Here is a 27,636-nt window from a genome sequence, read left to right on the forward strand (position 1 = left end):
AATCCCACTTCCCCCCAGCAACCCCCAGTTTGTTTTGTGAGATTAAGAGTCATTTATGGTTTGTCTCCCTCCCAATCCCATCTTGTTTCATGTATTCTTCTCCTATCCCCCTACCCCCCCATGTTGCTTCTCCATGTCCTCATATCAGGGAGATCATATGATAGTTGTCTTTCTCCGATTGACTTATTTCACTAAGCATGATACGCTCTAGTTCCATCCACGTCGTCGCAAATGGCAAGATTTCATTTCTTTTGATGGCTGCATAGTATTCCATTGTGTATATATACCACATCTTCTTGATCCATTCATCTGTTGATGGACATCTAGGTTCTTTCCATAGTCTGGCTATTGTAGACATTGCTGCTATAAACATTCGGGTACACGTGCCCCTTCGGATCACTATGTTTGTATCTTTTTATCTTACTTTGAAGGCTGCCATTTATCACTAGAGCTGAAGTGAAAATACTAAATGTGTGATGGTTAGATGAATAAAACACATGTAGCACTCATTAGTTCAGTCTCCCTTACCAACTCATGAACTCAGGTATAGGGAAGTAAGTCAGTGGACCTGTTATGGGAGACTCTGTGTTGCTCTTTACTATCTTGCTATAAGAGAAAGTATTGTGAATGCAGGAGTGTAATATTAAAGTCAGGCAATAAACCTGTTGGGGGGAAAATGGCATTTATTATAGAAATTAGGGAAAATAATAAGAATAAATAACAAACAAAAATCATGCATAGCCCATAATTCCTGGATAATGGTAATTAAAATGTTTTCTGCCAGACTAAGAGAGACTTTTTCATATTATTATTATTTTTTTTTTTGTTTTGATAATGAAAGGTTTACTCAGGTCATCATTTTGCCTCTGTGTGAAGGCTCAGCTTGTTTTGAGGCAGTAGCCTTCAGAATAGCAAATCAAAGGCTAAACTCCTTTTAAACTATATTCTAGGCTCTCAGGATGATGGTCAGGCTAGCTGAGGATCACCTTGTCATAATAGAAGAAAAATACAGAGACTGGATTGAGGAGGACAAGAAAATGATAGAAAATGATTTTCCTTTAAGAAGGTTATTACCCTCATTGTAGTATTTATTAAGTGCTTACTAAGGGTCCAACCCCACACTCAGTGTTTTATGTGCATTGTTTCATGTTGTCCTCACAGTAGCTCCATGAGGTAGCTGCTACATGCATTTCTCATTTTACAGCTGAAGAAACTAAAGCTTAAATGAAGAGTTCCAAAGTCACTCAGCTGGATTTAAACATGAATCTGGCTGTAACATAGAAAATTCATAGAAAAAGGCACCTAGGTGGCTCAGTTGTTTGAGCATCCGACTCTTGGGCTCAGGACCCTGATCTCAGGGTGGTGAGATCAAGCCCTGCATAGGGATCTACGCTTAGTGGGGAGTCTGCTTAAGACTCTCTTTCCCTCTCCCCTGTGCCTCTCCCTACTGAAAAAAGTACCTTAAATATGGGAGGCTCTACTTTTTAGGCATCATAAAAGATTTATTTTAATCAAAATGACTCTCATTTATTCAAATAAATTAAGAAATTGGGTTGGTTAGTAGCTATTAATTATATCATGGATTTTCCAGAATAACTCAGTGAAAATATGTGCTTAGACCAAATGATCTTTTTCATGTATTCCTGCTAATGATATCTGATAAATATACCTGCTTGAACTCATCACAAATTATATTTGACTCAGTGCAGTTTTGTTTGAATTGAGGAAGTAGCTAGAAGTTGTCATGTTTCAGTGTAAAGCTTTCTGAGCCATTTTCTACCTCTGTATATAGATTAAGAATGGATTTGGTCCAAATGTCCATTGATAGATAAAAGGAAAAACAAAATCATATATATAAAACAATGAATATTATTTAGCCTTAAAAAGGAAGGAAATTCTGAAACATGCTGCAATATGAATAAGCCTTGAAGACATTATGTTAGATAAAATAAGTCAGTCACAAAAGGACAAAAATTGTATGCTTCTAGTGATATGAGGTATTAGAGTATCAGATTTGTAGAGATGGAAGGTAGGATGGTGGTTGTGAGGACTGGAGGGAGAGAGGAAATGGGGAGTTGTTGAATGTGTGCAGAGTTTCAGTTTGGGGAAGATGAAAAGTTCTAGAGGTAGATGGTGGTGATGGTTGTACAGTACTATGAATGCCACTGAATTACACACTTAAAAAATGTTAAGTGGTAAATCTTATGTTTATATATATTATACCAAAAGGAAAAAATGAAAAAAAAAAAAAGAATGCATTTGGGCTTAAAAAAGAGAACTCAATTACAGTGGTTTAAACAAATAGTTTTTATTTTGTTTCATTTTAGATCTCATGTAACAGGAAACCTGGAGGGAGCCTGGGGCTGATTGGGCTACCCAACAATGTTGCCTGGTACCTGGTCTGTCCTTTCTCTCCTACATTCCTCAGTGGGTATGCCTTCCTGCTCTTTTATGTCACCCCGCGGTCAAAGGATGGCTGCTGTACCTCATTTAGCTGTGCAGGTGCAGGCATGGGAAGACAGATTTAGTCAGATGAGAGGGACATTTAATGTATTGCTCCCTGACTATTCCTGCGCTCCTCCATATTTCCTAGCCCCATAGTTGTTGCCTGAGACCATGTGACTATTTCTGGTCCCTGGACTGAAATGGATATGATATGTGTGACTTCCAGGCCCTAGATGGCCCTCTTATTCTAGAGGAGGTATGATCCAAGAGATGGATTTACAGACCAATCAGCCTAGGTTTGTTCCTGAGTGACTCTGTGGAGCACATTTTCTGGTGACCCAAGTACAACCTATAACATTTAATGAGAATTCTATTTTTGTTATGTTAAGGCACTAAAGTTTGGGGTTTTTTTTTGTTGTTGTTGTTTTGTTTTTTGTTTTTGCAGCCTCATTTAGTACTTTTGACCAATACTCAAGGGTAGGCTTCTGCCAGACAAGTTTGATGAAGTGAGGGAAACATGGAGGCTTTCAGGAGTAAGAGAATGGATATAAGTTGGTGAAGCATTGGAATTTTAGCTGGATAAGGAAGTAGGTGAGGCCCCAGGAGAAGTTCAGGACAGTTTAAAACCAACAGAATCAATAGATGGCAGTTTTTGGTGAGGTGAAGGGAATGTTGGAATTACAGTGCCCAAGAGGTGAGCTGGAAAGATGGGAGGGATGGGATGATTGCAGTTGAGACTATGGAAGAGGTGATGTTATTGATAATGACATAGTTATGGGAGTGAATGTATGAGGTAGTGTGGATAACTTGAAGAGAGGATATCAGAGAATCTAGATGCCACGATGATGGGAGAATCACCTACATAAATATTAAAAGCAGCAGGAATTGGGGTAACTGGGCAACTCAGTCAGTTAAGCGTCTGCCTTTGGGTCAATCAGATATAAGGGTCCTGGGATTGAGACCCACGTTGGGCTCCCGCTTCTCCTGCTCTCCCTGCTTGTACTCTCTCTCTCTTTCTCTCTCTCTCTCTGTCAAATAAATATATAAAAATTTTTAAAAAGATCAGCAGAATTAATGATAAGAAGTAGTCTTGGGAAGGGTAGAAGTAACCTGGGAGCTAAAATCTCAAAAGGAATGCATTTGTCATTATATGTCTGAAAAGTAACTGATTCTAGGTTGACAAGTTATTTTCTGTTTATTGACTTAGCATCTTTAAGATGTTAGTTTTCTGGCCTCTTCTGTTGGTTGGGAATGTATCAGTTAAATTTTTAATTTCTTTGTAGGTGATCCCTCTTTTCTTTATGATCAGTTTTTATTTTTATAAAAATAAAATCAGTTTTTATATTTATATTTATATTTTTTATTTTTTAAAAAAGATTTTATTTATTTATTTGAGAAAGAGATTTAGAAAGCATGAGTTAGGAGTGGATAAAGGGAGAGGGAGATGCAGACTCCTCACTGAGCAGGGAGCCCAACATGGGGCTCGATCCCAGGACCCTGAGATCATGACCTGAGCTGATAGCAGATGCTTAACCAACTGAGCCACCCAGGCTCCCTATGATTAGTTTTTAATTATCTTTGGTTCAGAGTTTCACTATGGTATACCTAAGGATGTGTTTGTTGTTACTCATCTTTCGAACACTGTATGCATCTTCAATTTAAGAATTTCCTTGTAACTTAAATTCTGGAAACTCTTATTCATTTTCTCTTCAAATATATTAGTACGGCCTCACCCCATTCTTTCTTTTCTCTATTTCAAAATGCCTATTAATTGTTGGATATTTTCACTTTATACTCTAGACTTCTTAATGCCTTATTTTCCTTCTCTTTATCATTCTAGGGTGCTTTTTAGCCCCCCCCCCATAGGTATATGTTTTATTTCTCTCTCTTCATTGAGTTTCAAACAGTTTTCTTCTAATTTGAAGAGTTTCATTTGGTGCCTTGAAAAATCCACATACTTCCCCCTGGCACCTACTACTAGATTGCTCTGTTTTTTAAATTTATGATCTCTCTTCTTTTTAATCTTCGTACTACAAATTTTTCTATTACAGGGATAGTCAAATTACAACCTGTGGGCCAAATCTGGCCTGTGGTCTATAGTTGTACAGCCCATGAGCTAAGAATGATTTTTAAATTTTTAAAGGGTTGTTATAAAAATAAAAGAATATTTGACAGAGATATGTAGACTATAAAACCTAAAATACTTTATATTTTTTAACAATATGATTGTCCCCATCTTTTCTAGTACCACTTCTTTGTTTGATAATCCTTCTATTTTTACATCTTCTCATTCCATCTTCTAAGTGTGTGGGTGTGCATGCATGCATGTGCATGTGCACACATGTATGGTTTGTAATTTTTTTTTATATTTTTTAAGACTTTTTTTTTAAGATTTTATTTATTTATTTGACAGACAAGAGATCACAAGTAGGCAGAGAGGCAGGCAGAGAAAGAGAGAGGGGGAAGCAGGCTCCCTGCTGAGCAGAGAGCCCGATGTGGGGCTTGATCCCAGGACCCTGAGATCATGACCTGAGCCGAAGGCAGAGGCTTTAACCCACTGAGTCACCCAGGCACCCTGGTTTGTAATTTTTTTTATTGTGAGTTCATCTTTGTTGTGAGTTTTGAAAGGTAGGATCCCCACAAGAGAAGAGATGTATTATAATTCTTACAAGAAAGGAGACATATTATAATTCTGAAGTCTTTGAGTGTGGGGCATATTGGAGTCTCAGAAACAGGAAGCACATTTGGGAAGGAATGAGCTGAGACTGGGCTTAGGGTTGGGAATAGTGGGAGATGACTGGGCCATGGAGAGTGACTCATAGTGGGCTATGGGAATGACTAGGGTTCCTGATGAATCCAGGAATCTCATCTAAATCCTCATGGTTGATCTGTAAGATACACAATGAAGGCATGGCATCTGGACTGGCCAGAATGACAGTTGACTGAATACTCAGTAGTTAAGCAGGGTCCAACACCACTGGGGAGATCTGACATTATGCAACAGTGGCCCTGCCAACTGCTCTGCACTCTGGGCCTAGCACCAAGTGGGTGCTTAGCAACAATTTGGTGAGTGAGTAGATGGGAAAAGAAATGAAAATCAAGTCAACATTTTGGGGACTGGTAAGTACCAGGTAGCTGTTTGTTGCTTACCTTTGTCCTAGACTACTAACAGGATAGGAAGAACCTGGAGAGATATCTCTGGTAGTTGTTTTGTATATTCCCTTGGATTTTACATAAACAGTTATGTTATCTGCAAAGCAGTTTTGCTTCTTTCTTTCTGATCTTTATGCCTTTTAGTTCTTTTTCTTGCCTTATTGCGGTGGCTTGAACTTCTAGAATATTGTTGAATAGGAGTGATAAAAGCAGTCATCATTACCTTGTTTCTGATCTTAGGGAGAAACAATTCAGTTTTTCACCATTGAGTATGATGTTATCTATAGGTTTTTTGTAAATGCTCTTTATTTGTGGAAATTTATCATTAAATTTGGAGGCTTGTTCAGATTTAGGTATAAATTTTTTGGTGTGGGGCAAAACTACAACAGTGTGATTTTATCAAGTGATATTTAATGTCTGGTTGTGTCTTTTTGTGGTATTAGGAGCTATTGACGATTGTTGCCTATATCAGTTATCACATTATAGGTTACAAATGATTATATTCTAATTCTGTTTAATTCTTTTTCATTTATTAGGTGGGATACTTCTATGGTGAAAATTTTCCTTCAAGACTGTTGTTACTGTGCTGTATAGTTCCTATAGGAAAGACAGAGACATGCTAGATTCTTTATTTTAACTTAACAGTTTTCAGAATAGTGAATTGGTTCCATAGCATCTTTCAGAGGTGACAGATGTTTTTTAGAATGTAAGTTATGAATTCACTGTGTGTTTTAATCCATGCAGTTGTCATTCTTACTGATGCTAAAATAAGTTCTTTTAGAACTTGATATTTACTGACACCTCATTTTATTTTGCTTCACTTTATTGTGGTTCACAGATATTCCATTTTTTTTTTTTTTATTAAACAAATTGAAGAATTGTAACAACCCTGTGTTGAGCAAGTCTCTTGGCACCATTTTCCCTACAGCGTTTGATCACTTTGTGTCTGTGTCACATGTTGGTAATTCTCACAGTATTTCAAACTTTTTCATTATTATTATATTTGTTATGGTGATCTTTGGCCAGTTATTATGATTTGCTGAAAGCTCAGATGATGGTTACCATTTTTTAGCAATAAAGTATTTTTTAATTAAGGTATGTACATTTTTTTGAGACATAATGTTATTGCACACTTAATAAAGTAGAGTATAGTGTAAGCATAACTTTCATATGCACTGGGAAACCAAAACATTTATTTGACTCACTTTATTGCAGTGGTCTGGAACTGAACCTGCAATATCTACGAAGTATGCCCATATCACTTTTCTTCTAGGTTTGTTGTTAGCTCCTCATTCGATGTATAATTCATGTTTTCTGCTAAAATCTGAGAGTATACGTACACACTTGCCTGAATAAGGACAAAAGGAGGACACAATGAAAGGCTTATTTCTTCATATCCGTATATAATGAATGGAACTGTTTGCCTTTGAATCACACTTCAGCTATCTGGCAGCATATTCTAAGAAACCTTGGAATTTTGTGGGTAAAACCACATAAGTCAAACTTTTCTTTGATTGGAACCTGCAGGAGAACAAGCTTTTGATGTCAACGCTCTTATGTTAGAGGTGATATATGTCTGAATAGAAGACATAATTTTAAAAGTTTCTTGGTGAAAAATCAATCACTGGAAAACCCTGTATATTCTTTATAACAACGGAGGAAAAGTCTCTCTGACACATATTGTGTATTTTTGATGTAATGTTAACTTCATGTGGTTTAGCTCTTTGACTTGAGACATGTGTACATAACCTTCTGAACACTCATTTAGCTTATAATATGCCAGTTTCCTAACAATTATTATTGTTCTAAAGTATAACATTTCATTCTTCAACATCAAATATGTACACAAAAGGAATTAAAATTTATGGAGTTTCATGAGCTTTACATAGTGTCTTTACATAGTAAGTGTCAAAAATGGTTTCTTTTCTATTAGTTTTATTGCTGCCTTTTTCCTGATTATAAAAATAACATTGCAAAAATTTAACAAAATAGGGAGCACCACAATCCTGTTCAGAAAGTTATATGTTAAATTGTATTTCTAGATCTTCCTTCTAAGTGTAGTTGCTTATAAAATTATACTCAGATCTGGAAGGATATTTACATTTACACCTTACCAAAAAATACAAGGAAGTTATTTTTGGGAAGATGTCAAGTGATTTTTTTTTTTTTTTACGATTTTTATCTATTTACTTGAGAGATAGTGAGCATGAGCAGGGGAGGGGCAGAGAGAGAAGACTCTTAATCTACTGAGCCACCCCATTGCCCCAAAATCTGAAGTGATTTAAAAAAAAAAAGTTCACACTTTAAAAAAAAATTATTTTTTTAATTTAAATTCAATTAATTAACATATATTATATTATTTGTTTCAGGGGTACAGGTCTGATGATTCATCAGTCTTCTATAATACCCAATGCTCATTACTACACATACCCTCCCCAATGTCCATTACCCCGTACCCCACTCCCCACTCCCCACTCCTCCAGCAACCCTGTTTATTTCCTAAGATTAAGAGTCTCTTATGGTTACTTTTACACTTTTTGAATGGTTTGTATTTTTGAAAATGAGTATATATTGTATGTGTATTCATAATATGCACATATGTATATATGCATCCATACATGTGTATATTGAGGGAGGACATGAAGGGAGGGAGAGAATGGGAAGGAGAGGAGTACATATGAAGGGACAATTCCTGATATGAAAGGCTTAACAATGATTTATAGTTATAGATAATATTTTTTAGGGTGATTATTGGTGCCTAACGTCTGTCACAATACATGCCAGCTAAACAGAGAATTGTGTGTTATAGCAGTTTGTGTTATGTTTCATAAACTTAAAAATTTGTAAACATTATTTAAGAGAGGTTCTTCCATTTGATAATTGTAGCCCACATTTCTTTTTGATTGCTAAGAACCTTTACCAGTGTAGTGTGTGTGTGTGGTGTGTGTGTGTGTGTGTGTGTGTGTGTGCAGATTAGTATATGAGAAAACATCACATTGTCCCCGGACCTGTGGGGGAATCTGAGTGGATGGTAGAGATGCTCCTTCTTTTGGTGTGAATTTTTTTTTTTTTAAAGATTTTATTTATTCATCTGACAGACAGAGATCACAAGTAGGCAGAGAAGCAGGCAGAGAGAGAGGAAGAAGCAGGCTTCCCGCTGAGCAGAGAGCCTGATGTGGGGCTCGATCCCAGGACCCTGGGATCAAGACCTGAGCTGAAGACAGAGGCTTTAACCCACTGAGCCACCCAGGTGCCCCTGAATTTTTTGACTATAAGTTGAATCATACTTCTCCTTTAGTCTCAGTAGGTGCTCAGATCCTTTGATACCCTTTGCTCATTATGTGAATTAATGTAGAACTTAATTTCTAATAAACTAATGGAATACCTTTGGCAGGATTTTTTGAAGGTGAGCTTTTAATTTTTTTTCTCAACAAGAACATTTTTTACTTGAAGCATACTTCAGAATATGTGGTTCTAAAAGATTGATATAAAACATTCCATCCAAGAAAAATAGAATACACATTTTCTTCAAGTATACGCAGAAGAAATCCCCTGGTTAAATCACATAAAAAGAGACATAACAAATATTATAAGTTTAAGAAGACTGAAAGCATACCAACTATAGTTTCCAACCACAGTGGTAAAAAACTGAAGATCAACAATAAAACAAAGATGAAAAATCTACAGGCTAAATATTAAATATTTAATATGTAAATATCAACACACTATTGCACAAGCAGTGGGCCAATAGGAAATCAAATGGCAAATCAAAATATGCCTCAAAAGAAAAGAAAACATAATGCTCTAAAACTCATGGGATGCAGCAAAAGCAGATGTTAGAGTGAAATTTATGCTATAAACGCTTGTATTAAGGAAAAAATTCAAATAACATTACACAAGAAGCTAGAAAAACTTAGCTGAAAATTAGTAGCGGAAGGAAATAAAGAAAAACCAGAAATTTTAAGTAAAATAGAGACCAGACTACACAATAACATAACACTGAAAGTAATGACTAGTTAAAAAAAAACAAAAAACCAACCAATTGGCAATGCTTTAATTACATTAACTAAGAAGAAAAAGAGAGAAGACTCAAAAGCCAAAATGAGACATAGAAAACAATATAGCAGTTAACCACAGAAATACATAGTATGATAACAGATTACTATGTACAATTTTACACCAACAAATCAATTAACTTAGAAAAAAACCCCAGATAATTCAAAAAAATACACAGGTTACTAAGATTCATCATGAATCTTAAATCCAAGAAGTAGGGAATCTTTTTAGACCAATAACAAGAATGAAAGTTGAATTAGGAATCAAAAATCTTCCAGCATAAATCTTTATCAAAATCTTAAAAACAGTGGAATAGAGGGAACATAGAATTATTCCATGAGACCCATACTATCCTGATACCAAAGCAGGATAAAAACTGTACAAGAACAAGGGCACCTGAGTAGCTCAGTCAGTTGGGTGTCCAACTCTTGATTTTGGTTCGGGAGGTCCAGCTTTATGCTGGGCTCCACACTCAGCAGGGAGTTTACTTGAGGTTCTTTCTCTTCTTCTCCCTCTGCTCCTCCCCGTGCTTGTACGTGATCTCTCTCTAAAATAAATCTTAAAAAAACACACACACACAATACGGGGCCCCTGGGTGGCTCAGTTGGTTAAGCGTCTGCTTTTGGCTTGGGTCATGATCCCAGGATCCTGGGATCAAGCCCTGCATCTGGCTTCCTATTGAGTTTCTCCCTCTTCTCTGCCTGCTGCTCCCCCTGCTTGTGCTTGCTCTCTTTCTCAAATAAATAAACAGAATCTTTGAAAAAATTAAAAAAATATAAGGACAAAAAACAATACAAGAACAGAAACGTCTAGTTTGTCCAATATAAATTTTTGCTATTCTGGCTTTCTTTTAAAACCCATTTGTGTATTAAGTATTTCTCCACCCCCTCACTTTCAATTTGCAGGTGTCATTAGGTCTAAATCTAGTCTCTTGTAGGCAGCATATAGATGGCTCTTGTTTTCTTATCCATTCTGACACCCTATGCTTCTTGATTTAGTTAGCATTTAGCAATTAGTTCATCTACATTCAGAGTAATTATTTTTTTTAAAAAAAGATTTTATTTATTTATTTATTCATTCATTTGTCAGAGAGAGAGAGAGAGAACGCACACACAAGCAGGCAGAGTGGCAGGCAGAGGTGGAGAGAGAAGCAGGCTCCCTGCCAAGCAAGGAGCCTGATATGGGACTTGATCCCAGGACCCTGGGATCATGACCTGAGCTGAAGGCAGCAGCTTAACTGACTGAGTCACCCAGCGTCCCATACATTCAGAGTAATTATTGATAGATATGTATTTATTGCCATTTTATTACTTGTTTTGTCATTGTTTCTGGAGATTTTCTCTGATCCTTTCTTATCTTTATCACTTTTAATCTCTCCTTTCCACTCAAAAACTCCCCTTTAATATTTCTTGCAGGGCTGGTTAAGTGGTCATAAACTCCTTTGGTTTTGTTTGTCAGGGAGACTCTATCTCTCCTTTTATTTTGAATGATTGCCTTGCTGGATAGAGTGTCCTTAGCTGCAGATTTTTCCTATTCAGCACTTTGAGTATATCATGCCACATTCTTCTGGCTTGCCAAGTTTCTGTTGAGAAATCTGCAGCTACCCTTATGGGTTGTCCCTTGTGAGTTAAGGACTTATTTTTGTCTCATTGCTTTCAAGATTTTTCTCTTATCACTGTATTTTGCAAATTTAATTACAATATGTTTTGGTGTTGGCCTGCTTTTGTTGATTTTAATAGGGGTTCTCTGTGCCTCCTGATCTAGATGTCTGTTTCCTTCTGCAGATTAGGAAAGTTTTTTTCTTGAAATAAATTTTCTGCCCCTTCTCTTTCTCCTTCTTCTGAGACTCAGATATTAATTTATTATATTTGATGGAGTCACTGAGTTCCCTCAGTCTCAAGTTGCATAATTCGTTCTCTCTTTGTTCAGCTTCATTATTTTGCATTATTTGTCTCTAGATCACTCATTCATTCCTCTGCCTTTTCCAGCCTACTATTCATTGCATTGCACCTATTTACAGTCTTATTTATTGTGTTCTTTATCTCTCATTAATTTTTTTTAACTCCCTTTATCTCTGTTGTGAGGGATAGAATGTCTTCTAGTCTTTTCTCAAACCTAGCTAGTATCATGATTGTTGCTTTAAATTCTCCTTCAGGCATGGTCCTTATATCTGTTTCACTTAGGTCTCTGGCTGTGGCTTTATCTTTTTCTTTCATTTGGGATAAATTCCTCCATCTTGGTATTTTGTCTTAAGTTCTTGCCTTCTTTTGTGTGTTAGAAAAGCCTGTTATGTCTCCTGCTCCTAAAAGTAATGACCTTATGAAGAAGAGGTCATGTAGTACTCAGGGTCTGACATTTCAGGGAGTGTCTCCCATGTGTGCTGTATACACTGTGCTGTTGTGTTTTGACAGTTCTGTCCTTCAGGCCAGTCATATGCAGAGGCTCTCCTTTATTGTGGGCAATGTTTGGTTCCTGGCCTGACTGTGGCGAATTTTAACTAGGTGTGCTCTGGTCTGCTTGTGAAATGACCCTGATATCAACTCCACCAGAACAGAGGCCCTGTAGAACTCTCTGTTTGGGGCATATGATGTGGGTAGGGGTTTCTGCTACCTGAGGGCCTGTCCCACGGGGACTGAAGCAAGCTTGACTGAGAAGGACAGTACCACCAGAGCATAGGTGTGTGGGACTTGGTGTAAGCAAGTTAGGCAGCCAGTATCCACACTGAGCTGCTTCCCTTAAGATTTTATTTTTTAAGAGATAGGAAGCAGGTCTTATATATCTACTGTTCTCATTTGGGTAAGAGGATATTTGCATTTTAATTAATGCAACTTATTTTATATATAATAAATATTTCAAGTGGCACTTAGTAATTTTTTTTAAAGATTTATTTATTTGAGAGAGAGTATGTACATAGTAGGGAGGGGCAGAGGGAGAGGATGTTGAAGCGGGCTTCCCACTGAGTGTGGATCCCAACGCAGGGCTTGCTCTTACAACCCATGAGATTATGACCTGAGCCAAAACCAAGAGTGGCACACTTAACCAACTGACCTGTCCAGATGCCCTGCCACTTAGTAGTTTTTTTGAAAAGGTTTACCCTTCCAGTGTTTATGAAAGTAGCTTTTTAATTTTGTTTATCTAAGAAAAAAAATCAGCTTCTTTAGAAATCTCTTATTTGAACTTATTAACCTATAAATTAAATTTATTTTGTCTTTGGCAGGCAGTTTCTACTTTTAACAGATACAAATTGTAATGGAATTCTAGGCAGTGCTTCCCGTCGCCATCATGCCTACCCTTAGTGTGTCTGAATGGTCCCAGTTTACTCCAGGGATTTAAAAATGCATTTTTTTTTTTTTTGAAGAATTACAGGGTATTCATGCATGAAGGCTATGTAAGTTACTATTAAAAGGTGAGAAAGGTGCTGTTTTATTAGTCCACTTTGCAGCTGTTGAGGTGTGGTGTACATTTTAGTGAAAAGTAGGTAGATGGAGATCTAGATTTCCCCTGGCTGTGTAGATTTCTCCCATGCTTCCAGGTGTGTGGAGTGCCAGAGGCAAAATGGGAGACTAGGACAATTTAAAAATAAATTATAAAACAGAATTTCTGTAGTTACCCAATAATGGAAATGACACAGAACCCTAGGAGATTCCTATGCAGAGAATCTGAATCGCTACATCATGTAAATCATTCCTATGAAAAAGAGGTTTTCTTTTATTTTTGTTTCCTTTTGATATTAGACAGTTATTTGTTTCTTTATTTTCTGCTGAGTCTTATTACCAAAATTCTAGATTGCTCATAGAAGTCATTTCATCCATCACTGAATTATTCTCCAAAACAGCTACTTCTTAAGTGGCATTTAAGGGTGTTTTAATGCTAATAAGACAAGGATGTTTAGCACTGCTTTTCCTTTTATTTCTTTTATTTCTAGGATGTGGGGAGCATCTTGTGCGCACCATACTGGCTAGAGAATGTTCACATGCTTTACAAGCTGAAGATGCTCACCAAGCACTGTTGGAGACTATGCAAAACAAGTTTATCAGTAAGTATAAGATGAGAAAATTATGTTCTTCTGAATATAGATTGATTCACTGAGCTGTAAACTAGTCAGATACTATATTTGTTCCACAGGGCCTAGCTCCAGGGCCTAGCATAGACTTAGACCGCCAGTTAATATTGGTCGTGAAAAGAATTATATGAGATAGCAACTAATACATGAAATTTGCCATAAAACTAATCTAATACCCAAGTTGGGAGACACTATCTAGGATTAGAGTGATATATAGTAGCATAAAATTCTACTAAAACAATTGAATGGACAACATCCTTCGAAAGTTCTTTTATAATACACTTTGACTCTTCTTTTAGTTGTTGATATATTAATGAATCCAGTGCTGCCATGTACAGTTGTATAGGGCTGAGTTGAAATCCTGCCTGGGCTCCATTTGCCAAGCTATGTAACCAGATGTGAGGCTGCATCGGTTTGGAGGAAGGGTGCCTTTTTCTAACCTGTAAAAAGATTTTTATACAGCCTCATAGTGATCCTATCCATAACTGTTACGTAGGATTAAAACTATTTGACTTAGTCTGCTTTTCCCATCATGTAACATTGAACTTACCACTGTGCGAAGAGTAGTAAAGTTGTATAAGACAAATAAAATATAGTTGAAAATAAGTTAGGGTAATAGCCATGAATAAATTAGAGAAGTATATTACAGCGTTAATCTGGGAGATTGTATCTCTAGTTGGAGAATTAAGACAGGGTATAATGAGATGCTAATTATGTGATGAGGACAGTGCAGACAAAAGTGTAGGAAGAAATTGTTTCCAAAAGAATTCTTGGATGGGGGCTCTTAGAACTGGCCCCAGAAGGCTCTGGGATAAGTGGTAAAAGAGGGAGAAGAGAGGAGCATAAACACAGACATGACAGTAGGATGTGGTATTAGGAGGGCTAGGCACCTATATGACTTACCTGGCATGAAGTATTCCTTATGTGTAGTGGGGCTGGTGAGGCCAGGTCACAGAGGTCCTTAAAATCTCAACATAGGAGTTCATATTTGATCTGATGGGAAGGAGAGAACCCTTATATGTTTCTAAGTTGACAAATGGTATTTTGGGGGAGGGTTTATAAAATAGATCTAAGGTTGTACAAGACCACCTCTATAGGAAAGAGACATGAAGGGCTAGGAATGGTCCAAGGGACAGAGAGGAAATGGAGAAAGTGGAAATACTGGTAGACTCAGATTTTGAGACTAGGTGGATGTAGCCCTCTGGGTCCAATTAGGAGATAGAAAGTATATGTTGGGGACACCTAGGTGGCTTAATTGCTTAAGTGTCTGCCATCAGCTCAGGTCGTGATCCCAGGGTTTTGGGATAGAGTCCTGCATCAGGCTCCTTGCTCAGCAGGGAGCCTGCTTCTCCCTCTGCCTGCTGCTCCCTCTGCTTGTGTGCTCTCTCTCTCTCTCTGAAAAATAAATAAAATCTTAAAAAACAAACTATACGTTAGGTTAATCAGGGGAAGTTTAACATAAAGAATTGTCAATTTTGTGGAAAGAGTACCCGTAAGATCTAAAGAAACTTTAGGTGGTACTCTAGAGCTGAGAGAGTGTCCAAGTAAGGACATACTTGGAAGGGGCACAGACCTTGATGAAGAAGGTATGGTTTGGCCACCAGATAGTGGAGAAGTTCACCAGTTTGGCCAGGCTGGGACTGATCTGGAGTTGCTGCGCAGACTGTAGGCTACTCTTGAGTCAGACAGGTAGCAGATGATTAGTACATAGTGGCTGGGTGTGCAGTGGGAGCCTGGCAGTGGTGGGGGCAGAAGACCCAGAGGACTTTAGAGCCCACAGGCCACAGAGGGCTTGTAGAGGGACTGACTGCTTGGTGTTTGACTCTCTGGGCCACAGGGGCTACATGCAGGGTGTGTGGGGCCTTGCCAAGGGAGTCCTGTGCAGCTGCAGGGGATGCATTGCCAGGCCCAGACTTAGGCTTCAGAGTCATAGAGGGATTGTGTCTGGGGCGGTGGCTGGGGCAGACTTCACCAGAGGTCCACACCCATACTGTCTCTCCTGCCCAGTCCATGCTGGAAATCGCAGGAAAGGTGCCTTTTGTAAGTGTTTATCTTAACTTAGTTTAGTGCCTGACTTCTTGCCTTCATTTTGCTAGTTCCTTCCATGTAAGCCTAGTCTCTTTATACATGGCACTTTATATTTGTTTGCCACTTTTCCCTCTCTGCTGGGTGGCAGTAGGATTCAAGGAAGCTTCTTTCTCATTGTCAGGGGGACCATCTGGTTCATGGTCCCCCTCCTACTGTTGGCTTCTGCTGAAATGGGACTTGTCTTCACCTCCTTATGGGCTACTGGCTTCTACTGCTGCTGAATTCACTACGGTGTCCATGGTCTTGTAGCCTATGGTTTCCTTAGTACACATAGCATCCGCTGACAGTAGATGCTAGTGGTAGTAGAATCAGATGGTCTGAAACTTCTGGAATAATCAGTGAGAATGTCAAGTCCTCATTGCCCAAGTATATCAGGCTAGTTTTTCTGCTTTACTTCTAGAACATCTTACTGTTCTGAATGTGGAATGGGAATGGAGAACTTCCCTACCTAGATTTCTGTGTCTTGAGGCCTCATATATTCTTGGACCCTCCAGATCTAGCTCAGTCTTTTTTATTTGTCTTCTTTTTTTCCCTCTACCCTCACTGGCTTGGAAAAAGGGACAGAAACCTATGCCAGTGATCAGTTCTTTCCTCCTTGGTTTTCCCACCAGTGCCAACGTGTTCAGTGATAACCTAGTCCCAGTCCTAACTCTAGGGTACCCGTAGGGAGCTCTAAACCATTTATCCTGCCCAAATTTAGGATTTACCTACTCAAAACATATTTTATCCCAAAGGTGTCTCTACTTAGAATTTATGAAAATCCACTTAGAAGCTTAAAGGATAAAACATATCAACTAGATAAGCATACAACTGATGAGATCAATGGAAGATTCTGGGGATGAGGATAAGACTGTATTTCATTATTGTTCAGGCCTTTAGTAAGTATTATGCCCTATCAGTAAAGTAAGTATTATGCCCTATCAGTAAATATTTTTAGGACAAAGAGAGAAAGTAAAACAGACGATGGGTAGGAAAGAATTGGGTATATCTGAAGAAAGAACAGAGTGAATAACTGTAGGAGAAGAATTCAATATGAAGAGATTTTGTAGAGGTGCTTTCTTATAGTTATTTGAACTGAGGTTATGAAGACATAAGTAATGGCATTAATTATATGCATGCTAGCAATTCTTGCAAATTCTAGCAAAATGTGAGGAATGAGTTGAAATAGGCCTTTGAGGTCTGCCTCTCATGATTTTTCAGAAATAGGTTGATTGCATTTGTGTTACTCTATCCTCAAATATGTCAGAATCAGACTTAGGTATTATTGTTTAGGTCTTTTGTTTTAACAAATACCAACTGTTGAATGCTGTTTTAAAGGAAACCAAATTGTTGGTCCTAATAACATGTATAATTTATATAATTTGTTATTAGTTGTCCAGCTATATTAGGTGCATTCCCAGAACATTAGTGGGAAGGAACAGTAAGAGGTGAAAACAAGATATCAGAAGTTAACTTCCTGGGAACCTGTGGTAGGTGTGGAATTACAGCACATGGCAACTTTCTGAAGGACTTTACTGAATCTAAAACCACAGATTCCCAGCTAGTTCTACTTTTCCAGATTTGGATCCATGCCAAGGAGTTCCTGAACTGCATTCTATTGTCTGCTGGTTGTCTATGTTCTCCTTCTCTATAGCTCTTTGAAGCTACTCAAAGAGTTGGACTGCAGTATGTCATTTTGCCACAGGGATCCCGTGATTTAATGGTGCATTTGAATCCTGTCTTAAAAATTCCAGAATCATGGATATAAGTAAGAAACTTCAGAGCTCACCTGATTGTTTATTTAATATTTGAAGAAACTTAGTTTTGAAGTTTAATGACTTGCCCAATGTCACCCAGTTAGTATGTATTCCTTCTGTAGGATCATAGTGCCTTTTCCCCCCCATTTTATTTTATTTCTTTTCATTGTTCCAAAATTCATTGTCTATGTACCACGCCCAGTGCTCCATGCAATACGTGCCCTCCACAATACACACCACCAGGCTCACCCAACCTCCCACCCTCCTCCCCTCCAAAACCCTCAGTTTGTTTCTCAGAGTCCATAGTCTCTCATGGTTTGTCTCTCCTTCTGATTTCCCCCAATAGGGGGCTACTCTCCTGGGGGTTAGCAAAGTTGGGTTCCACTCTGGACTGTGTCTGACTCATGGATATAGCAAGTTACTTAAGTTTTTTTCCTTCCCTTTTTCTCTTTCTTTCTTTCTATGTTAGACAGGCAGTTTCTAAATTCCTTCACTATGCTGAGTTCTATGAATTCTCTACTGTATCCAACCTGAAAATGTGGAATTCTTTTTAATCAGGTGATTTGGAAATGGGATTGGAAAACGAATATTTTCTGGAACCACTTGGGAATTTTCAAGAACCACAGATGATATTTATAAAGTAGTTAGAAGAAATAAATTGAATTTACCAGAGGCCTGGACAAGGAGCAAGAAGGTTGAGTTCTTTTCTTTTTTAACAATGATGAAATTAGTTGTTTGTTTTAGGACAAGTCTCTTTGTTCTCAGTTTCCTCTTGTATAAAATGAGGGGCCAGATAGCTCCAAAATTCTGTTGGATCCTTGGTTTGTTCACAGCCAATCTAAACTATTTGTATGACAGTGTAGTTGGAAATCAAATTGCTCCTTAATTGGCATTATAAATTAAAATTGTTAATGGTAGATCTCAAGTTCCTATTTGAAGTAATTTGGTTGAAATCGTTCTGGTGGTGACCGAGACAAGCTAGCAACCACTTTCTTTGTTTTATGGAAAGACACCACTATACTCTGAATACTTTCTAGCTTCCTTTGTTTTTTCTTTAAAAAAAGCATTTGCATAAATAGTATGTCTAGAGATTCTCATTGCAATGTATACATAGAAAGATTTTATATAATAATCAAGACAGATACCCTCTTTCCATTTACTCTAAGTCCTGTTGCTCTTGCCAGAAAAAACCACTGCTGACAATTTGGACTGTGGCTTCATAGTCCATTCTGTTTGTCCATGTACCTCCCACCCCCATTCTCTCTCCCTCTCTCATCATTTTAAACAATTATATAGGAGAGATTTCTAATACATTGTTTTGCAGAATACTTTTCACTTAACATATCTTGGTGCTTTTTTAAAAAATATATTTTATTCATGAGCTAGAGAGCACAAGCGGGGGAGGGGAGAGGAAGAGGGGGAAATAGGCTCCTGGCTGAGGAGGGAACCCAGTGCAGGTGCTTGATCCCAGAAGCCTGGGATCATGACCTAAGCCAAAGGCAGATGCTAACTGACTGAAGCACCCAGCTGCCTCATATCTTGATGCTTTTAATATATAAGTATGTTTACGTTTATAGCTGAATAATTCTGTGGTTCCGTAATTTATCCGATACTCTTCTGGAAAGATTCATGTTTTCTGTAATTTTGTTTACATCATTTTCCCATGGGGGAATGTCTGTTTCTCTATGCTCTGAGCATTTTACATAATGCCATTTTCTCTCCTTTTGTAGCATATCAATTTTTTAAGCCTTTTTTTGGTGGTTGCCCTGCAGTTTGAAATATACATTTACAACTAATCTAGGTTTATTTTAAAATAATACTATTGCTTCACAGATAGTACAAGTACCACAAATAAAAAATTCCTAATCCCTCCGTCTCATCCCGTTATCATTGCTGTCATTCATTTCAGGCATACATAATCATGTATAAATACACACACACACACACACACACACACACTTAAATACATTATTGCTTTTATTATTTTGAAAAAATTATTGTCTGTTGGGTCACTTATAAATAAGAAAAATTAAAGTTTAGGGTGCCTGTGTGGCTCAGTTGGTTAAGTAGTTGCCTTTGGCTCAGATCATGCCTTTAGGGTTCTGGGATCAAGCCTCACAGCCAGCTCCCTGCTCAGCGGTGAGTGGGCTTCTCACTCTGCCCCTCCCCCTGCTCCTGCATGCTCTATTTCTCTCTCAAATAAATAAAATAAAATCTTAAAAGAAAAGAAAAGTTTATTTAACTTTCCCTTATTACCTTTCTAATGTTCTTCCTTTATGTAGAGTCATATTTCTGGCTTGTCAGTTTCCTTCTCTTTTGATATCTCTTTTTTTCTTTTTTAAAAAAAAATATTTATTTATTTTATAAACATATAATGTATTTTTATCCCCAGGGGTACAGGTCTGTGAATCGCCAGGTTTACACACTTCACAGCACTCACCATAGCACATACCCTCCCCAATGTCCATAACCCTCCTCCCCCTCTCCCAACGCCCCCCTCCCCCAAGCAACCCTCAGTTTATTTTGTGAGATTAAGAGTCACTTATGGTTTGTCTCCCTCCCAATCCCATCTTGTTTCATTTATTCTTCTCCTATCCCCCTAACCCCCCATGTTGCATCTCCACGTCCTCATATCAGGGAGATCATATGATAGTTGTCTTTCTCCGATTGACTTATTTCACTAAGCATGATACGCTCTAGTTCCATCCACGTCGTCGCAAATGGCAAGATTTCATTTCTTTTGATGGCTGCATAGTACTCCATTGTGTATATATACCACCTCTTCTTTATCCATTCATCTGTTGATGGACATCTAGGTTCTTTCCATAGTTTGGCTATTGTAGACATTGCTGCTATAAACATTCGGGTGCACGTGCCCCTTTGGATCACTATGTTTGTATCTTTAGGGTAAATACCCAGTAGTGCAATTGCTGGGTCATAGGATAGTTCTATTTTCAACATTTTGAGGAACCTCCATACTGTTTTCCAGAGTGGTTGCACCAGCTTGCATTCCCACCAACAGTGTAGGAGGGTTCCCCTTTCTCCGCATCCTTGCCAGCATCTGTCATTTCCTGACTTGTTAATTTTAGCCATTCTGACTGGTGTGAGGTGATATCTCATTGTGGTTTCGATTTGTATTTCCCTGATGCCGAGTGACGTGGAGCACTTTTTCATGTGTCTGTTGGCCATCTGGATGTCTTCTTTGCAGAAATGTCTGTTCTTGTCCTCTGCCCATTTCTTGATTGGATTGTTCTTTGGGTGTTGAGTTTGCTAAGTTCCTTATAGATTTTGGACACTAGCCCTTTATCTGATATGTCGTTTGCAAATATCTTCTCCCATTCTGTCAGTTGTCTTTTGGTTTTGTTAACTGTTTCCTTTGTTGTGCAAAAGCTTTTGATCTTGATGAAATCCCAATAGTTCATTTTTGCCCTTGCTTCCCTTGCTTTTGCTGATGTTCCTAGGAAGATGTTGCTGCGGCTGAGGTCGAAGAGGTTGCTGCCTGTGTTCTCCTCAAGGATTTTGATGGATTCCTTTCTCACATTGAGGTCCTTTATCCATTTTGAGTCTATTTTCGTGTGTGGTGTGGTCCAATTTCATTTTTCTGCATGTGGCTGTCCAATTTTCCCAGCACCATTTATTGAAGAGGCTGTCTTTTTTCCATTGGACATTTTTTCCTGCCTTGTTGAAGATGAGTTGACCATAGAGTTGAGGGTCTATTTCTGGGCTCTCGATTCTGTTCCATTGATCTATATGTCTGTTTTTGTGCCAGTACCATGCTGTCTTGATGATGACAGCTTTGTAATAGAGCTTGAAGTCCGGAATTGTGATGCCACCCACTTTGGCTTTCTTTTTCAATATTCCTTTGGCTATTCGAGGTCTTTTCTGGTTCCATATAAATTTTAGGATTCTTTGTTCCATTTCTTTGAAAAAAAAAATGGATGGTATTTTGATAGGGATTGCATTAAATGTGTAGATTGCTTTAGGTAGCATAGACATTTTCACAATATTTATTCTTCCAATCCAGGAGCATGGAACATTTTTCCATTTCTTTGTGTCTTCCTCAATTTCTTTCATGAGTACTTTATAGTTTTCTGCATATAGATTCTTAGCCTCTTTGGTTAGGTTTATTCCTAGGTATCTTATAGTTTTGGGTGCAATTGTAAATGGGATTGACTCCTTAATTTCTCTTTCTTCTGTCTTGTTGTTGGTGTACAGAAATGCAACTGATTTCTGTGCATTGATTTTATATCCTGACACTTTACTGAATTTTGGACAAGTTCTAGCAGTGTTGGAGTGGAGTCTTTTGGGTTTTCCACATATAGTATCATATCATCTGCGAAGAGTGATAGTTTGACTTCTTCTTTGCCAATTTGGATGCCTTTAATTTCTTTTTGTTGTCTGATTGCTGAGCTAAGACTTCTAGTACTATGTTGAATAGCAGTGGTGATAATGGACATCCCTGCCGTGTTCTTGACTTTAACGGAAAAGCTTTCAGTTTTTCTCCATTGAGAATGATATTTGCGGTGGGTTTTTCATAGATGGCTTTGATAATATTGAGGTATGTGCCCTCTATCCCTACACTTTGAAGAGTTTTGATCAGGAAGGGATGCTGTACTTTGTCAAATGCTTTTTCAGCATCTATTGAGAGTATCATATGGTTCTTGTTCTTTCTTTTATTAATGTGTTGTATCACATTGATTGATTTGCAGATGTTGAACCAACCTTGCAGCCCTGGAATAAATCCCACTTGGTCGTGGTGATTAATCCTTTTAATGTACTGTTGAATCCTATTGGCTAGTATTTTGGTGAGAATTTTTGCATCTGTGTTCGTCAAGGATATTGGTCTGTAGTTCTCTTTTTTGGTGGGATCTTTGTCTGGTTTTGGGATCAAGGTGATGCTGGCCTCATAAAATGAGTTTGGAAGTTTTCCTTCCATTTCTATTTTTTGGAACAGTTTCAGGAGAATAGGAATGAGTTCTTCTTTAAATGTTTGGTAGAATTCCCCTGGGAAGCCGTCTGGCCCTGGGCTTTTGTTTGTTTGGAGATTTTTGTTGTTGTTGTTGTTTAAATCTTACTTATTTATTTGACAGACAAAGATCTCAAGTAGGCAGAGAGGCAGGCAGAGAGAGAGGAGGAAGCAGGCTCCCCGCTGAGCAGAGAACCCGATGCGGGGCTGGATCCCAGGACCCTGGGATCATGACCTGAGCCAAAGGCAGAGGATTTAACCCACTGACCCACCCAGGTGCCCCTGTTTGGAGATTTTTGATGAATTTTTCAATTGCCTTACCAGTTAAGCGCCTGTTCAGGTTTTCTATTTCTTCCTGGTTCAGTTGTGGTAGTTTATATGTCTCTAGAAATGCATCCATTTCTTCCAGATTGTCAAATTTGTTGGCATAGAGTTGCTCATAGTATGTTCTCATAATTGTCTGTATTTCTCTAGTTTTAGTTGTGATCTCCCCTCTTTCATTCATGATTTTATTTATTTTGGTCCTTTCTCTTTTCTTTTTAATAAGTCTGGCCAGGGGTTTATCAATCTTATTAATTCTTTCAAAGAACCAGCTCCTAGTTTCGTTGATTTCTTCTATTGTTTTTTTTGGTTTCTGTTCCATTGATTTCTGCTCTGATCTTTATGATTTCTCTTCTCCTGCTGGGTTTAGGGTTTCTTTCTTGTTCTTTCTCCACCTCCTTTAGGTAGGTGTAGGGTTAGGTTGTGTACTTGAGATCTTTCTTGTTTCTTGAGAAAGGCTTGTACCGCTATATATTTTCCTCTCAGGACTGCCTTTGCTGTGTCCCACAGATTTTGAACTGTTGTGTTTTCATTATCATTTGTTTCCATGAATTTTTTTCAATTCTTCTTTAATTTCTTGGTTGACCCATTCATTCTTTAGAAGGATGCTGTTTAGTTTCCATGTATTTGGGTTCTTTCCAAATTTTTTCTTGTGATTGAGTTCTAGCTTCAGAGCATTGTGGTCTGAAAATATGCAGGGAATGATCCTAATCTTTTGATACCGGTTGAGATCTGATTTGTGACCCAGGATGTGATCTATTCTGGAGAATGTTCCATGTGCACTAGAGAAGAAGGTGTATTCTGTTGCTTTGGGGTGAAATGTCCTGAATATATCTGTGATGTCCATCTGGTCCAGTGTGTCATTTAAGGCCTTTATTTCCTTGTTGATCTTTTGCTTGGATGATCTGTCCATTTCAGTGAGGGGAGTGTTCAAGTCCCCTACTATTATTGTATTATTATTGATGTGTTTCTTTAGTTTTGTTATTAATTGGTTGATATAGTTGGCTGCTCCCACGTTAGGGGCATAGATATTTAAAATTGTTAGATCTTCTTGTTGGACAGACCCTTTGAGTAGGATATAGTGTCCTTCCTCATCTCTTATTATAGTCTTTGGCTTAAAATCTAATTGATCTGATAGAAGGATTGCCACCCCAGCTTTCTTCTGATGCCCATTAGCATGGTAAATTGTTTTCCACCCCCTCACTTTAAATCTGGAGGTGTCTTCGCGTCTAAAATGAGTTTCTTGTAGGCAACATACTGATGGGTTTTGTTTTTTTATCCATTCTGATACCCTGTGTCTTTTGATTGGGGCATTTAGCCCATTAACATTCAGGGTAACTATTGAGAGATATGAATTTAGTGCCATTATTAGCCTGTAAGGTGACTGTTACTGTATATTGTCTCTGTACCTTTCTGATCTACTACTTTTAGGCTCTCTCTTTGCTTAGAGGACCCCTTTCAATATTTCCTGTAGAGCTGGTTTGGTGTTTGCAAATTCTTTCAGTTTTTGTTTGTCCTGGAAGCTTTTGATCTCTCCTTCTATTTTCAATGATAGCCTAGCTGGATAGAGTATTCTTGGCTGCATGTTTTTCTCGTTGAGTGCTCTGAATATATCATGCCAGCTCTTTCTGGCCTGCCAGGTCTCTGTGGATAAGTCTGCCGCCAATCTAATATTTTTACCAGTGTATGTTACAGACTTCTTTTCTCGGGCTGCTTTCAGGATTTTCTCTTTGTCACTAAGACTTGTAAATTTTACTATTAGGTGACGGGGTGTGGACCTATTCTTGTTGAGTTTGAGGGGGGTTCTCTGCATCTCCTGGATTTTAATGCTTGTTCCCTTTGCCATATTAGGGAAATTCTCTCCATTGATTCTCTCCAATAGACCTTCTGCTCCCCTCTCTGTTTCTTCTTCTTCTGGAATCCCAATTATTCTAATGTTGTTTCGTCTTATGGTGTCACTTATCTCTCGAATTCTCCCCTCATGGTCCAGTAGCTGTTTGTCCCTCTTTTGCTCGGCTTCCTTATTCTCTGTCATTTGGTCTTCTATATCACTAATTCTTTCTTCTGCCTTATTTATCCTAGCAGTGAGAGCCTCCATTTTTGATTGCACCTCATTAATAGCTTTTTTGATTTCAACTTGGTTAGATTTTAGTTCTTTAATTTCTCCAGAAAGGGCTTTAATATCTCCAGAGAGGGTTTCTCTAATATCTTCCATGCCTTTTTCGAGCCCGGCTAGAATGTTCAGAATCGTCATTCTGAACTCTAGATCTGACATATTACCAATGTCTGTGTTGATTAGGTCCCTAGCCTTCGGTACTGTCTCTTGTTCTTTTGTTTGTGGTGGTTTTTTCCGCCTTGTCATTTTGTCCAGATAAGAGGATATGAAGGAGCAAATAAAGTACTAAAAGGGTGGCAAAGACCCCGGAAAAATGTGCTGTAACCAAATCAGAAGAGACCCCAAATTGTGGGGGGGAGAAAGGGGATAAAAACAGGTTCTGAAAAAAAAAAGAAAAAAAAAATTTAAAAATAAAACAAATAAAAAAATATAAAAAAGAAAGAAAAAATATATATATTTAGATGAACTAGTCAAAAAACGTTAAAAAAAAGGGTAAAAGTTTTAAAAAATTTAGCAGAAGAAGAAAAAAGAAAAAAGAAAAAAAAAATGAAAAAAGAAAAAAAAATTGAAGTAGCCGCAAGACTAAAGAATCATGGGGAGAAAGCCATGAGTTCCGTGCTTTGCTTTCTCCTCCTCTGGAATTGCTCTGCTGTCTTAGGAATTGAATCTGCTTTCTCCTTGATAGATGAACTTCGTCCTGGCTGGATATTTTGTTGATCTTCTGGGGGAGGGGCCTGTTGTAGTGACTCTCAAGTGTCTTTGCCCGAGGTGGGATTGCACCGCCCTTACCGGCAGCCAGACTAAGTAATCGGCTCGGGTTCGCTTTTGGGAGCTTCTGTTCCCTGAACGCTTTCCGTAGAGTTCGGGAGGACGGGAATGAAAATGGCGACCTCCCAGTCTCCGGCCCCGAGGAGCCGAGAGCCTGGGGCCCCACTCCTCAGTGCGCCCCCCGAGGACAGCACCCAATCACTCCCGTATCCCCAGCCTCTAGCCGCGCTCCGAGCTCACCCAGCCCGCGACCAGTTCAAGGTAACCCCGAGCTGAGAGTTCAGTCCTCGGCTCTGTCTCTGCAGCCGGCTTCTCCGTTCTAATACCTGCGAGCTCTCCGACACTCCGACACCCCCGATCCTTCTGTGACCCTGCGGGACCTGGGGCCACGCTGGCCCCGTGTGGGCTTCACCCCGGTTTAGCCCCTGGAGCAATGTCCCTCAGTGGAACAGACTTAAAAGTCCTGATTTTGTGCTCCGTTCCTCCGCCGCTTGCCGGGAGCCGGCCCCTCCCGACGACGGTCTATCTTCCCGTCGTTTTGGATTCACTTCTCCGCCAGTCCTACCTTTCAGAAAGTGGTTGATTTTCTGTTTCTAGAGTTGCTGTTCTTCTTCTCTTCCCTCTCCCGTTGGATTTGTAGGTGTTTGCAATGTTTAGATAAGCTATCGAGCTGATCTCCTGCTACCTGATGTAGTCTCAGGCTGCTACTTCTCCGCCATCTTGACTCCTCCCCCCGCCTTTTTGTTTTGTTGACTGTTTCCTTTGCTGTGCACAAGCTTTTGATCTTGATGAAGTCCCAAAAGTTCATTTTCGCTTTTGTTTCCTTTGCCTTTGGAGACATATCTTGAAAGAAGTTGCTGTGGCTGCTATCGAAGAGGTTACTGCCTATGTTCTCCTCTAGGATTCTGATGGATTCCTGTCTCAATTTGAGGTCTTTTATCCATTTCGAGTTTATCTTTGTGTATGGTGTAAGAGAGTGGTCGAGTTTCATTCTTCTACATATAGCTGTCCAGTTTTCCCAGCACCATTTATTGAAGAGACTGTCTTTTTTCCACTGTATATTTTTTCCTGTTTTGTCGAAGATTATTTGACCATAGAGTTGAGGGTCCCTACCTGGGCTCTCTACTCTGTTCCACTGGTCTTTTTGTCTGTTTTTATGCCAGTACCACACTGTCTTGGTGATCACAGCTTTGTAGTAAAGCTTGAAATTAGGTAACGTGATGCCGCCAGTTTTGTTTTTGTTTTTCAACATTTCCTTAGCAATTCGAATCCCTGTCTTTTTTGAGTGGTGATGTGTTTGATATCTGTGACCTTCTGCAGCAATCAGGGATTTTTTTAAAAACGAATTTTACACTTATGATTAAATAATTTGTTTGTATATATTTTTCTAGTCAGTGACTTGTTATTTCCTATTTTTTTTTTTTTTTGTAATTTGAAGCAAACCCTGAAATTATCTTAAATGCAGGGCTCTTTAAAAATCTGTTTTTGATAAATGAGACTTTAATGTGATAGAATGAATAGAGTAAAATTGAAAGACATTTTGAAGATTGAACTGTTTTTGTTTCCACTTGTATTACTATTATGCCAAGATCCACAGCTTTGGTTTGACTTAATATAGGAAGCATGAAAGAGAATAACCAATTCATGCATTTTTTTCTTAAAACCACTGTTTGTGTAACATAAAAAACCCATAAAAATGGGTACTGTAAAAATAGTGCCTTAATAATACTTCATGCTAACCAGCTGATTATAGACTGAATGCTTAGTTAAGTGGGGAAAAGAAATAAATAGATTTCCTTTTTAGTTGTGCTTTTTAAGTGATTACACACACATTTAAAAGCTCTTACAATGATTCAGATGTGACTTTTCCTATTCATGGTTATTTTTGAATGAACTTGGTTTTATGAATTATTCTTTTTTTCCA

The 27,636-nt window shown here is 38.4% G+C and overlaps 1 protein-coding gene across 5 annotated transcripts in view; it reads left to right on the forward strand.

Annotated features, from left to right (window-relative positions):
• Nucleotides 1-27,636, forward strand: part of TASP1 (taspase 1) — a 287,466-nt gene that overhangs the window by 159,910 nt on the left and 99,920 nt on the right. For 4 of the 5 annotated variants that reach the window (XR_006815397.1, XM_045981844.1, XM_045981846.1 and 1 more), the window contains one exon: nucleotides 13,580-13,690. The exons of the other annotated variant lie outside the window; for it this stretch is intronic. Coding sequence is in view for 3 of the 4 variants with exons in the window: in XM_045981844.1 (XP_045837800.1) it covers nucleotides 13,580-13,690 (111 nt within the window). In the remaining variant the exon portion in view is untranslated. The remainder of the gene's footprint in view (nucleotides 1-13,579; nucleotides 13,691-27,636) is intronic. 5 annotated transcript variants of the gene reach the window in all.

This window comes from Meles meles, chromosome 16 (genome assembly GCF_922984935.1).
Source record: "Meles meles chromosome 16, mMelMel3.1 paternal haplotype, whole genome shotgun sequence".
In the NCBI taxonomy this organism is placed as follows: domain Eukaryota; kingdom Metazoa; phylum Chordata; class Mammalia; order Carnivora; family Mustelidae; genus Meles; species Meles meles.